Source organism: Candoia aspera, chromosome 2, assembly GCF_035149785.1.
Source record: "Candoia aspera isolate rCanAsp1 chromosome 2, rCanAsp1.hap2, whole genome shotgun sequence".
Lineage (NCBI taxonomy): Eukaryota > Metazoa > Chordata > Lepidosauria > Squamata > Boidae > Candoia > Candoia aspera.
In genome coordinates, this window is record NC_086154.1 from 147,632,179 (window position 1) to 147,647,195 (window position 15,017).

The 15,017-nt window shown below is 39.2% G+C and overlaps 1 protein-coding gene across 5 annotated transcripts in view; it reads left to right on the top strand.

The window, feature by feature from the left end:
• GRIPAP1 (GRIP1 associated protein 1) overlaps positions 1 to 15,017 on the top strand; it is a 64,319-nt gene that overhangs the window by 14,896 nt on the left and 34,406 nt on the right. For 3 of the 5 annotated variants that reach the window (XR_010067253.1, XM_063294141.1, XM_063294142.1), the window contains exons 13-14: positions 12,320 to 12,412; positions 14,784 to 14,918. Coding sequence is in view for 4 of the 5 variants with exons in the window: in XM_063294141.1 (XP_063150211.1) it covers positions 12,320 to 12,412; positions 14,784 to 14,918 (228 nt within the window). In the remaining variant the exon portion in view is untranslated. The remainder of the gene's footprint in view (positions 1 to 12,319; positions 12,413 to 14,783; positions 14,919 to 15,017) is intronic. The other 2 variants (XM_063294143.1, XM_063294144.1) reach the window with 1 other exon arrangement.

Sequence of the window (15,017 nt, forward strand, 5' to 3'; positions counted from 1 at the left end):
TAAATTGGCATTAGCAGTTCTATGAAGTGTAGAATTCTGGTTTTGCTTGTGTGGGGATGGACAAAGACTCGTTTCTCTAATGATGAAGCCTTCTCAAGTCGTAAAAGCTGGAGATGTGCAGCCTCTTGAAGGAAAAAAAAATCTCTGCTGGTTATCATGTTTTGTATTTTTCTCCTACACTGCTGTGAGATAGGCCAGCCTGGAGTCCTGTAGATGGTTGAACTACATCTCCCATTATCCCTAATTATTGGCCATGTAATTGAGGCTAATGGGAATCTAAAATATTTAGAAGGAATCATCTTAGCGAAGCCTGAAATATAAAAAAGGAGAGCCTTTGACCAGCTCTGGCAGTTACACCAGGAGGTGCTGAAGACAATGCCTTATTCCCTTGTCATCTCTCAGCTAGACTTCTCTCATTTCCTTTACATAGGGCTGTCCCTGAAAGTGATTCAGAAGTGCAGCTGGCATAGAATACAGCTGCCTGCTTGCTGTCTGGTACCAGCTGGTTCAGCAGAATAACCCCTATTTTATGGGAGCTGGTTGCTATTGGCTTCTGGCCCAATTCAAAGTGCTGGTGATTATCTGTAAGCTCTATACACTTGAGCTCTTGCTACCCCTGGGCTCACTTCCTCCAGGTAGAATCTGCGTGAAGCAGGGAGGGGATGCTTCAGGTGCCCATCCCACTGGAGATTGGGGGGGGGGCTGGCACTCAGAGAACAACCTTCTTAGTTGCAGCCCCCCAGAATGGCATGCCCCCTGAGGTCAGGTTGGCCTACCCTTCTGTCTTTTCAAAAGTTGGTGAAGACGATTCTTTTCCAAGGATGTTCAGTCTGGAAGTTTTTAATTGAAGTATTGTAATTTTATGTTTATGATTGCATGTTTAAATTATGTATTATTTTATGGCTGTTTTTAGATTGGACACTCTACGCCACGTAGGATGTGGGTGATGAATAAATAAAGCAAGCCATATGGCTGACAGGGGAAATGGGTTGGTTAACTGCAATAATGAGGCAACCCACCCATACTTGTTCATTGAGTTACTTAGGCAGTGATTCACCTGGTTTCTTGGCACTGTGATCTTACTTCCCATAAAATAGTTTGCCTGCTATTCTTCCCATTTAATTCAGTGAGCTGCACATTGGCATTCTGTTCCTATTCTTGCCATACTCCCATTTTCTATGTACAATATGTATGCGTGATTTTTGTTGATCCAGTATGATCTTATATCTGTTGGCCTGTCCCAAGTATTTTTCTGAATGCAGAGCATGCTATGTCTCCCTGGCACTTTATAAAAGAAATCTGGATTTGCTGGTGGGGATGGGGTTAACTTTCTCTGGATACTTATTTGGCAGTAAATCCCACTGAACTTAATGCAACTTAGGTAAAGGTAAAGGTTCCCGTTTAGTCGTGTCCAACACTAGGGGGTGGTGCTCATCTCCGTTTCATGGCCGAAGAGCCAGCATTGTCCCAAGACACTTCTGCAGTCATGTGGCCAGCATGACAGTCATGGAATGCTGTTACCTTCCTGCCGAAGCGGTACCTGTTTACCTACTCGCATTTGCATGCTTTTGAATGCAACTTACTGAGTAGTAAATATGACTTGCATTGTAATGTTTATGTGTTGAAGCCAACAGCTAAAGAAATAGAAACTTGGGTGTTAAAATATGCACACTGCAAGCAGCAGTTGTTGAACTAATCCCCCAGAACTAAATATAAATAATGGAAAGCTGCTCTAGAACCAAAGCACCTCCCCATCTCGAGGAGGCTGTTGTATCACTGCCCTGTGAGTATGTCTCTCCAATCTCAGTGGGGACATGGGTAACCCTATTGCATCCAATAGGGTTTATACTGTATCATTCGTTTGTCCCCATACTAAAAATGATGCAATTTCAGGCAAGGCTATGTATTGCTTTATTGAATGAATTCCTTTTAGCTATTCTTTCTTCATATGAATAATGTCTTGCGTTCAAACATAAGCATACATTAATGTGAAATTGAACAGTGCTAATGTATCAGAAGATGGTGGAAGGCAGTTACCTGCTATGAACCTGAATTCACACATTGTCCCCCCAACACAAAGATGCCCCCCCTGAATTGTGTTCCTAGGATGCTCCCTGTAAAACAATTTCTGAATTCCATTCTGGAGGGCCTTTCTTGGATGATGGTTGTCTTGTATGTGTATTGGTTGAATATATATTGTATGTGGATTGATGGTTATAAATTGTGATACTGTTTCAGATTATTTATGTATGGCAATGAGATTATAATCAGCCAGTGTCTAATTTATCTATTGCAGTGTCATTGGGAGTGGTTGTTCTTTGTTTTGCTTACCATTGAATATGTTACCATGGACATTTTACTATGGATAATGTAGTTTCATTGTTTACCATAGAAGTTTTAATCACTGATCTTACTGTATGTAAGCTGCTAGATTCAGCAGCACACAAATTTGATAAATCCATTCTTGCAGAACCGATAGCGGAGCTGAGCAGTGAACCAACCTACAGGCTGCAAAAGTTGAGGAAAATCTGTAGCACTGCTAAGCATTTAAGAAGCAATATGAAGCTGGTGTAGCAGCTCATGCGAATAGTTATCAGAACAGATCCCGGCTCCCTAGAATTTAAACTGGAGCATTGACATATATGTAGGTTCTGCTTGCTGTATATTGTGTCAGCACTTAGTGAACTGCTCCTGAGGGTCTCTGGATGAGTAAACCAATTCTAGTATAAAGAGCTGAGAGCATGAAGAACCCAGATTTATTGTTGTACTGAGTTGAAGTGTGACGATATACTGAATAATCTCTGATTTTTGGTCATGGCTGTAGTGATGGGAGAATAATTTATATAATCTGGAGAGTACTAGTCTTGCCCTTTTAACAAGATGATATGCTGCAGGTGGGAATAACTTTCATTCGGTGATCTTAATTCTTTTATAGTGCAAGCTTCTCTGTTCATAATCCCTTTTTTTCTAAACTGGGTCATTCTTGATGGCTCTGAATGAAAAGGGGAACCAGATTTTGAGGTTATGCTGGTACGGGAAGAAGTATTTTTTCATCTCAGTGTTGTGGAGAAGGATTAAATTCTGATTTTCTTCAGTCTCAATCACAAATAAAAACAATTAAAAGCAATAAAATTGGCTTAAATCTTTTGAAAAAGTAGGTATTGGGAAAGCGCCACAGGCTTTTGGTTTATTGCCCAAATAAAAGGATGGAATAGGAGAGAGCGAGAAAAATGTATGCAAATCAATTCATGTATTTTTAAAGACACTTTGATGTGCGTTATCCCTCTGGTATGTTCTCCTTGTCAGCATTAACTCCGTATACCAAATTTACATTGTCAGTCTCTCCATAAAGGATATTCAACATGGTTTATCTGCTGATTTGGGGACTATGCTATTTTGAGAATATTGTATCAGAATCTCAATTTCTTCTGCGCAGCTTGCTACCTTAGGCTCAGTTTCACCCAAGCAGCAGATGATATAAAACTTTGAATTTCCAGTGAAAGAGTATATATGAATATGCACCAGATAATCTTTTTCTTCTTGAAATGAGAACACTCATTTCACAGATGTTATTTAGTATGAAACACGTCTTAAGATATATTTGTTTCCTTTCCTTTTTGCCATTCAACCTCCCATTCTTGAGTTGTTACTGTTTTATTCTCCTCTTGTCCCACTTCTTCCCAACATTCCTTGGGCAGTGCTTCAGGCTAATCCCTTATTATAAAAGTGACTCGCCCTGCCCCCATTGATTATTGATTGACAATATTTGATTGACAAAGACCTAGTGCAACTCTTTGTTTTGAAGGGTAATTCTTCTGTGGTGAAGGGACCATGTAGCACTGAGGGATTTTCACACGTCAGGAATTCATCAGTTATATTTTAAGCAGGTGATACAGACATTCCTAAGAATGTTACTGTTGTTACCTGCTTTTATAACTAGAAATAGGTTCAACTTAAATCCTGTAAATGAAATTTTGAAATCTTTTTGGTGGTCGTTATCTTGCACATGCATTTGGACTCCTACATTCCCTGTTGCAAGATAAGTTGGTGACTTCTCTTTTATTCAGAACTGTCCATTTTTTTCCTCCTGTCTCTTCAGCAATGTCAAAGCTAGAAGAGAGGGCAAAACACATCCTTAATTCTCTCATTGGACGCCAGCTCTTATCTTAATATATGCTTGGATCATACCTTAGATATTGTAAGGAATGCCTAAGACCAAATAAAAGACTCAGACTCTAAATCAAGTTTAAGCTCTGGCTTTTATTTAGAATGGAATGCACACCAGTAAAAAGCTGAGAGTGAGGGAAGCGCGCCAAAAGTTGAATTAAATAGTCTCGTGCCAAACAGCGCTCCACCCCCACACTCCCTGGGTGTGCCCCACGAGTTCCACGGAGTGACAGGCCATCAAGACTTGATAGGTGAGAGGTTGTCCAGCCCCATTCGCCCCGGGCATTGCCCTGTTTATCTTCCTGCGAGGTAATGGTCCATTACCGGGCGATTAGACCTCGATATTCCTCGAAAGCCCGGACACGCCTTTCCGAACCTCGCCCTGATCCTTTCTTCATCAGGGGCATCAATGGCCGATTACCAGGTGATGGGACCTTGTTTGTTCAGTAGATCTCCCAACCCCATTACCTTCTTTTGTCCGGTTCATCGCTCGCACCTCTCCAGACATTGACACGCATCCGCGCTTTGTCATGCGAGCCGTTACGATGTCGCAAACATCGCAACGGCGATCATGACAGATATTCTAAACCAGTATTTCTCAACCCTGGCAATTTTAAGATGTGTGGACTTCAACCCCCAGAATTCCCCAGCCAGCAAGGAGTTGAAGTCCACACATCTTAAAGTTGCCAAGGTTGAGAAACACTGTTCTAAACTTTCTTTTAGAATTTTGAAAGAATGATTTTAAGGGTGAAATGGATGCAGGAAGCCTCTGGGAGACAAATTATACCTACCCCCTTCTTTAAAATCTCATGAAAAGCCAGAATAACCATCTGTAATTGCCACTGAAGAGTAATTTGGGGACATTTTTGAGAAGGAAGGATTAGGACAGCTTGCCTTCTATTCCTGCCCTGAAAACTTGCTAGAAAGGCTGAAATTAGCCTGAAAACTGACAGTATTGGGCTGCTGTTTGTGGGGGATTTCAGGATGGGAATGGTCTCAGACTTCCGGGGTGGTATGGTGAACTGAAGATGGCTCTGACAATTGCAGCAAAGACCAAGGAACTGGTGAGTAGACCGGTTCCTTGGAAACCTCTCCAGATAAAGAGAGGATGGGCGGTTGCCCATATGTGCTCCAGATGGCTGCTCCTCACAAGGAGACCACAGGACAGTGGTTTTCCATGGGTTTGAGCACCAGGAGATGATAGGATTAGGCCTCTTCCTTGCAACTGCAGTGGAGACTTGTAGAGGTTTTAAAAGTCACAAACTTCAGTTTCTAATCACTTTCAGAAATTGCTTATTAACTATTTCCAAGCTATTAGAGACCTTCAGAATGACAAGTCTGAAAAGGCCTGGTGAGTCTGCCTTTAATTCTGAACAAATCAAAAATTAGATTCTTAAGAATTTAAAGAATCTGAAATAAACAGCAAAAAGTTAAATAAGATTTTGATCCTAGAAAGTTATAAATGGACTAAGGGTCCAGATAAAATTGGAATACTGAAACTTTTACGATAAGATTTTGGAATTAAGTATAAAGTACAAATAGCTTCTCGTGGGAAATATATCCTATTCTGGTTTTTACAAGACATAACATAGATAAAGAATTTCATGATTTCAAAAACTGGACACCAGAGGGGACTAAAGATTTTAGGTAGAGGAAAGATATACAGGCCTGCAGGATGGTGCAAAATGTTCTGACAATAAAAATATTGAAGGAGACTTTTGAAGAATGGAATCAGAAAATAGTAGCCATAATATCAACAATGTCAGTAATGATGTCTGCTTTAATGGATAGACTATGTCCAAAAGATGTTATTGAAGAAATGTCAGATGTAGAACAAATTTTATCTGACAAGATAGAGATGGTGTTGAAAGTGGATTTACAACTGACAGGCCAAGAGAATAATTTAGAAAAGGATGTTTCACTGGATCTACAAAAGAAATTGGCTGAGGTTTTAAAATTTAAAAGGGAAATACAAATGACAAACCAAGAGAGTAACCTGGATAATTTTTTTCTACTGGATTTACAGAAGAGGCTTGTTAAAGCCTTGATGATGGGACAAGGAAGAAATGAAGAGAAATCAAATCCTACAACTATATTTGAATGAGCTGAGACTGAGTTTGAAATAGAATTGTGTACAAATTATGAACATGTAATTGCTAAAATGTATAATTTTTATTGAAATTTGAAACAGAAGAACAAGTGAAAATCTATGATAAAGTGGGCTAAAAATTTTGATTATAATATACAGATGGAACAGTGGGAAATATGTGGTTGAAAGGATTGAAATTTATACCATATTATAATCTTAAAGAGAATCTTTATAAAATGATGTACCGTTGGTATACTGTATGTCACCAGAGAAATTGTCTAGAATGTATAAAGGCACTTCAAACTTGTTAGAAATGTGAACAACAAAAAGGGACATTTTATCATGTTTGGTGGACATGTAAAAAAGCTAGAAAATTTTGGATTGAAATAACACACTGATTCAGAGGATTTTAAATTGTAATATACAATTGAGACCAGAGGGTTTTCTTTTGGGATTGATGGACAAACAGTTGGAAAAAAGTCATGGAACTTTGTTTTTGCTCATGATAACTGCAGCAAGGTTATTGCATGCACAAAGATGGAAAGATTTGGCATTACCCACGGTGGAGGAGTGGTTGGTGAAGATGATGGAACTTGCTGGGATGGCTAAATTGACTTCTTTGATCAGGGAAAAGACAATATCTAAATGTATTGCTGACTGAAAACCCCTTATAGACTTCTTGCATAGAAAAAAAATGAATTTATGATTTATGGTTTTGATGATTAGACAGGATAGATTATAGAAAGAAGAGAGTTATGTTGTAAGAGGTAAATTTATAATTGTACTTTTAACTGCTGTAAAGAAGATCAGAAGCCACTTCTTTCTATCTTTTTTCTTTTCCTGTTTTTCTTTTACTTTTTTTCCTTTCTTGAACTTTTAGCTTTCTCTTTGATTTCTTTTTCTTTTTCTTTTCTTTTTCTTACTTTATATTAGTTTGAATTAGTTTTTAATCTTTGTTTTATTTATTTTAAAATAAAATTATATATAAAAACAATATTTGAATGAACTAAGGATTAAGACTGTTAGAAGTAAAAGGAAGGAAGATAAAGCTGGTTTATTTGATCAAGGTTAAAACAAGGTATGTTAAGGTTAGAAGTCACTTCTTTATATATTTCTTTTCTCTTTCTTTATTCTTTTTTCTTTTTCCTTGCACTTTTTACTCTCTCTATTCTCTTTTCTTTCTTTAAATTTAGTTTGTATTACATTTTACTATTATAATCAAAAATCTTAATAATACACACACACACACACACAATGGGAATGGCCTCCAGTCCCCCCCAAAATGTGCCACTGAAATTCAGTGTGCCCTGTGTTGCTAGGGCCACAGGCTGGCTCCTGTTTTCAAGTGTAGTTGGACTCTCACAAGGCCTCCTACATGAAAGCCATGTTCTTTGGTCCCCTTTTAAAGCTTCATGTGTTGCTTGAGTCTCTGCTGTTTCTCTGGACACAGTTGCACATGACTTCATCCTCACAATGAGCTGCTATGGGAAACCTTGTAAGATGTTGCCAGTGATACTTTTGTGGAGGCTTTACATCTTCTAAGCGGAGTGCTTTGGTAGGCACATAGGATTTCACAGATTGGCTTCTTCCAGTTTGGTATTGGATCATGGTTTATTGTAAAATTTATTTCCCCACTTTGTTTATTCTTTCCCTAAGCCATTTCCTCTTGGATGATTTCCTGTAAAGACATAGTTTTGTGCTTTATTCCATTGATGGAAGCTCTGTTCTATTTCAAATGAAGTAAGCAGCATCGCATTTTAAACTATTATTTCTTTAGGTAAACTCTTCTCTGGGGAAAAAAATAGCCATGAATTGAATATTTCATCTATAGTTATTCTGTCAGAAAATTAATCTTCAGGCTATAGCACCTTTATCAACAGATTTTTTCCAGTTTGATTATTCAAAGCCCCCTTATTTCCTAAAGTAAAATTATTTCATGGATCTTTAGGAATCTCTATTGGAGTTAGTAATAATTTATTAAACTTGTGTGGGGCAGTCATCACAATTCCAGATTGGTTCCTCAGTGTAATGGTTGCCTATTCTAAAACACCATCAGACTCATGAGTGTGAATTCAAAGATATCTGATTTATTAAAGAATAGTATGCAGGATCACAGAGAAAGCTGAGAATGATGAAAGCACGCCAAATTCAAACTAAAAACCCTCGGTGCAAATGGAATCCCTCCCCCCGTAGAATCTTCTCAAGTTCACAATCCCAGGTGCTCCTAATGGTTTCTGATGGTCTGTGGGAAAAGTCCTTGAACAGATAACATAACCCAAACACATTCCATTGTACTGATTTCACATACAGAGCTTGGTACAAGGTCTCACAGCAGCTCCCTCCCAAACAGAAACGCGTGTCAGAGCCATGGCATGTGAAACGTTATGATGTATAAACTACATTGAATCAGTGAACATGACACTCAGTGTGCTTCTTCATACCTTGATAGACCACTAGCCCTTTTATCTGGAATATAATTTGAATAGACTCATGCCCATGAGAAGCTAGTTTGTGGGTCAAACTAGCTGGTATTGCTTGCAAGATGACTTACTAAGCAATCTGTCCTCAACATTCAATCGTTGTAAATGGATGACTCATCTACCACTTGTAGATACGATCATAAAAGTTCTGGTATTTGAACATTGCATTACCATCTTTTGGTGATAATGTGCTTTGGCTCAAAAGTATATCATCAAAGCTGCTGTCCATTCTGAAGGTGCAGTTACTCTTTTGAGTGGTTAAAGCTATTTGTGCAATTATATTTTCATCCATAGTCCATCAAAATGGCAGATAGAAGCTGAGGTTAGACTGTCTGCTATAATATTGTAATTACCTGGAAGGTATTCAGATTAGAACATAAAGTCCATTAATTTGCTAATCTATTGTGCCTTGCTCAAGTGGTGTTGAATCCCACCCTCCTTACCATTTATTCCTCTTTATTTATAACTTATAAAATGTTTATAAGTGAGAATTTATAACTTATTCTCATTTAATTAGTATCATAATCATATATATTACCAAGAGTTTTATTTTTTCCAAATCTTTCCCTTCTTTCCACTTCTTTCTCTTTCTCCCTTGTTCTTCATATTTGGCTCCACCTCTATTTTCCACTGGGCCAAACTTCTAATTCAAAACGTACATACTATAGGATACAACTCCGGGCTAGATGGACTGTCAATCCAAATTGAGTGCATTCATATTAATTTAATTTTCCAAATATACATTGTAGTGAAGACAGCATTATTGACAGATAAGAGGGATGTATCATTAGATAGAGAACTTTAGTGTTTCCAGAAATATTTTATTTATTTATTAAATTTTATCCCGCCTGCATTATTTTTTATAAATAACTCAAGGAGGGAAACATACCTAATATTCCTTCCTCCTCCTATTTTCCCCACAACAGCAACCCTGTGAGGTGAGTTGGGCTGAGAGAGAGGGACTGGCCCAAGGTCACCCAGCCGGCTTTCACGCCTGAGGCAGGACTAGGACTCAACAGACTCCTGGTTTCTAGCCCAGCACCTTAACCACTAGACCAAACTGGCTAACAGATTTTTAGAAAACGAACAGAAAGGTAACCCTGATGGTATAACTGAAAAGCAGAGCTATTATGGATCTAGCAGACTTAGAGATGATTCCCTGTCCCCAGAATGCCTCATACAGCTCAGACCCATGCTTCAGCAGTGATCTCATAACCATTCCTCTGCTAGTCCTTATCACCTCTGTATCAACATCAGAGACTACAACTGCACCCTTGTTTTAATTGTTATATGCTATCTTGTAATGATTTATTCAAAAAAGCAAGGTAAAATATACTGTATACAGTGAATCTGTTAATTGGGCTATCTAATTATCACGTTTCTTGTAGGAAAAGAGACTGTTTCTTAAATGTTTGGTTTCAGTTTACTTTTGGTTATTCTGCACTGATTTCTAAAACCCCTAAGGGATTTCGTTTGCTAAATGTTGAGTTTCACATCCTGTCTGTTTTAACCTGCATTTAGCATGCATTCTAAACTTTATTCTAAAGTCAGAGATCAGAAAATGTTTAAGCTGTAAAACACCCAGCTATAGTAAGAATCTATTGAGTTGTAAAATATTAATCTTGTGCTTCAGATAAATCAAGAATTATTCCTCTTCTCCTTCACATTAAAAAGTCAAGAATGTTTTCCCATTTCTTTGAGTTATGAGGATATACTGTGAGTTGAAAGATAAAAAGTTCCATGGTAGGAAAAGCTGACAGTTTGAAAAGATTATGCCACACTTTAGTAAATCACAGGTTGATTCTTTTGGTATATGGACCTCAGCCGTTGGTATCATCATGACAGTCACTGATACTGGCCTTTCCTAATCACTAGAAATACCCTGCTTTGGGATTTTTTGGCATGTGCGTCCCATATACTTTTTTCAATCCTTATCTCACAATGTTAAAGACTTTACACTTTCTAATAAACAAAAGTTGTGACTTAGGTGGCTGTATTTATACCATTGTTTGTACAGGCCATGACCAGTCTGGGTGTGAAACACAAAGCTTTAGAAAACTCTAAAATCTTACCACGAGCATCTTGGTCTGGCTGTGTGATTTCCCAGCCCTGAATTAAGTTTCCCTTCTATACTTCTGGCAGATAGGCTTTTATTCATACCAGAAGCCAATCTAACTAACTTGATAGGAAAAGCTAAATGGGTTGTACTGGCTACCCTATCAGATTAGCATCTGGAAGTGTCCTACTTTCCCTAGCAGCACAGCAAGGGGTGTGCGTGAACCATGTTTGGCCGGTTAGGGACAACGCTTATAGCTAATGATCTAAAGTGGGCAGATTCTTATTACATGTATGGATGTGACTAGCTTCCACACCCCGCCCCACCCTGGCTCTTGAACTGGATTTGGGGATTTTCTTCAAGTGTGTTAAAACTCTGCCAGCATATTCAGCTTCATTGTTTATGGCTTCTCTACTTCACAATGGTGGGAAATGGTTGCACTGGTTCATAGCAATTGCAGTCAGAGGAGTTTTGAAAAAGGTGTGGCTGTGGGGAATACCTGGGGAATAAAAATGTGCAGAAAATATATAGGAGAGGGTCCTGCAGGAGGAGTGTAACATGCACAGAAAATGACATTGTGTGTCAGAATGTAACTGACAGAGCTCCCGGTATTTGGCCTGCCTGTCAATCTCTGCCAAGGTTCTACTTTGTTCTTGGTTTGAGCACAACTGCACACTCTTGCCTAGCCTTTATACTTTGTAGGTCTGTTGCCTCAGCCTGACTAAGAGCCCCTCCTTTAATGTCCTTGTAATATTCAGGGCCACTACAATGTAACATTGCTTTAAAAATCACAGACAGTGCGGATCGATTTGCGTATGGAGGGGCCTAACTCAGGCCCAGCAGTTTATCTGAATACTTTCTGGAAATGTTTTTCCTTCAAATGCAGTGATTTACAGCTGAGATGGTTGCGCACACTGCTTCACTCATAATATACTGTAAGTCAGTTGTGCTGAATTTGGGGTGCCCCTTTCCCTTATTTGTTTTAAAGGGGGGCTGTGTTTCTGCCCCAGAGGCCTGTCCTGACACACCACAAGCTCTTAGACTTAGGAACGTAACGCTGAAATCACTCTCTTCCTTCCTATTTAGTGGTCGCATTTCTTCTCTTAGATGCCTGTCTATGCAAGGCTTTCTCTCCTCTTAAGTTGCTTTTCTTGTTTTAACCTTCTTCCTCTTTTTCTCAAACAGGTTTGGCGATTATATTGAGTCTCTAATAACTGTGTCTTGTCTTTGTAACTGTATGTGAAATGTGGTTCCTTTGGTTAATCGTTTTATTTTAATAGCAATGGATGTGTCTGTTTTTTTAAAATTTGGTTTCCAAGTGAGATGAGCTTGCTTTTTCTAAAAACAAAATAAAAACCAACCACAACCCTTATCCAAGACTGCTAGTTCCATGACTTGCTCTATTTTTAATCCTTACTTTCTTCTCCCCACCTTTTGCTTTGTCCCTCCTCTCTCTCTCTCTGTCTCTCCTTCCTTTCTTCCTTCCTATCACCCATTCTGCCCATTCTGTACTTCATGGGCCCTCAGGTTGCGTGCCAAAGTGCGGAGAGCCAGGAACAGGTTGAGACCATTCTGTCTGAAAATGATGCTCTGAGAACCAACCTTGCAGCATTAGAACAGGTACCAGGTTCTGTCTGTGAGCCAAGGGGACAGAGGGAGGTAGAGGATGGTGGTGCTGGTGGTGATGAAGATGAAGGCTGTAGCTACTCATTTTTACAAGGGATATGTGTATTATATTTAAAACGTAAGTGAGGCTAAAGGACCAGCAACAATGGGATGTGAAGAATTCCTATTTTATTTATTGCATTTATATTCTTCCCCTCCTCCAATATATTCTCTCTCTCTCTCTCTCTCTCTCTCTCTCTCTCTCTCGTGTGTGCGCATTTTCAACGTTTCCTATTGAGTAGGATAAGGTTAGAATAGACTGGTTTCAAACCACCTTCTGAGCTTCATGGATGACTGGGAATTTGAACATAAGCATCTCCAGTCCTAGTCCAGTATTTCAACTGCTATACCACATTGACTTCCATTCAGGGAGCTCATTCACCTCACCATCAGTGCGCAGCAACAGAGCACTTCCCTTAGGCCAGGATGAGCAGCCATTTAGATCCAGGGACATGCACCTTTTTTTGAGTGGCTTTTTTTGAGTGGCAGTGAAATGGGCAGTAATGGAAAGAAGACAGGACTGTGTCATAGTCAGATCTGGGACCAAGATTTTTTTCCCTAGGCAATGGAAGAGTGTTGTTTTTTTAACTATGTTAAGCCTTTATCAGGGCTTGTGCTACAGTTTTTGCTTGTTTCTTGCCTTTAAACAACTGGAGATTGTGACACTTATTTTTGGCAGTATGGTCAGAGGGGAATCTAGAGCACTCTGGTTGCCCACCTTTGGGATAGGGAACCCCTGCTCAGTACCATTTCTCATGCTTGTCCAGGATAAGAAGCACCCAAGTGCTTGAAGGGAGGCCTCTGTCAAAGCCTGCTGTATTGTCCATACTAAGAAAAAGTCTATGTCACCTTAGGAGAAAGTGGCTGAGATTGCATAATAATAGGAGTGTGTGTGTGTGTGTGTGTGGGATCCTTGGAGATCAGGAGCTATGATGCAGAGGTAGATGGAAATATCACGGATGCTAGATTTGTCATTCAGGACAGGACAAGATTCCTTCTTCCAGCTTCAGACATGGACAAGAGACTGTGCCAGCAATCACATCTGTTGTATGAAAACGTGCTATTATTGGCATACTACCTTATGCCTGACACTTCTTCCAGCACTTGATATAGGTCAGCCTTCCCAACCTCTAGATGTAGGACATGCTAGTTGGAAATTATGGGAGTTGTAGTCCTGCCACATCTGGAAGGCACTAGATTGGAGAAGGCTGGTTCAGGAGGATATGGAGAAAAGGTTGTCAGAATGTTGTGTGATGTCATTGCACAAATGGAAGCAACCTAACTCTTTTTAAACATCTTTTGGATAATAATTTCATTTTTAAGAAAAATAGGCATAAAACCTTTGGATTCTGTGATATTGCAAGAGCTACAGTATATTTCATGCTTGAAGTGCTACAAGCATCTTTATGAGTTCTTTCTATTCAGTAGCCGAAAAGCTGAGAGCAATTTGACTAGCCAGGTTTTATTTTTAAAAGGTAAGTTATAAATGATAACATAATTATAAAATCTGTAATTTATCTTTTTTAAAATGAAATCTGGTTAGTCAGAAATTGCTCTGTATTTCTGAATATCGTTGTACCTAATCCATCTGTAAGAAACAGGTAAAACTGCTGGTGCTAAGATTTCTGATTCAGCTACACAATGTCACAAATTAAATAGATTCTGTAGTTCCACATTTTGGAATATAGACTTAGTATAACAAAAGAAAAAGAAAAGACACGCTAGTTTGCACCATCAAAAATATTTAAAAATTCATCTATATAAAAAACACCTTTCTTGTGGGTTTTCATAGAGGTTAAGCTAATGAGACTTAACACAGAGAGAACAAACCTGTCCAAGATTAGGGGACTAGGAGTTGATGGCAAAGTGATGCAGTTCTCCCAGTTTCTCCCTTCCCTTGGTTGCTTTGTTGCTAAGAAATGTGTGTGCACCTGTCATAGTTAATAATAATAATAATTTCCATTGTCACTGGAATTTGAAGCTGGTTTGAAAACTCCAATTAAGCATGAAGTCTGATGATTGTCTGCAGTGGGTAACCTCGGAGGCATCATTCATATCTACACATACAGTGAATTAAAAAAAATTCTTGTGAAACCAAAAAATAAAGAAAACGCAGGAGAGCTCCTTCTCTCATATGGCACATGGAAATGTGCTTGAGTATTAGGAGGGGGCAAATCTATGATTTGTAGCTCTTTTTTAAAGAAAAAAATCCCACAGTTTTGCCAGGTGTGCCTTTTGGAGGGTAGGTCGCAGTGTTGTGTGATTTTCTGAAAGGGCGATTAACTTTTTCCTCCCCCTCTTGTCCTGCTGCATTCTTGCCTTGTAGATCCAGACATCTAAGACTCAAGAGATGAATCTCATGCGAGAACAGGTGGCAGCTTTCGGAGATGAGCTGCAGCAGTGTCAGAATGAGAAGGAGGCATTGGCTGCCCAGCGGGATGACCTCAACACGCAACTGCAGGTGGGCCAAGGCATCAGATCCACCCAGGCCCTGTGGTAGCCCAAGCATCGTGCTGCTGCTTACAAGGCCCAGCCAGCTACTTACATATTCTGTATTTCC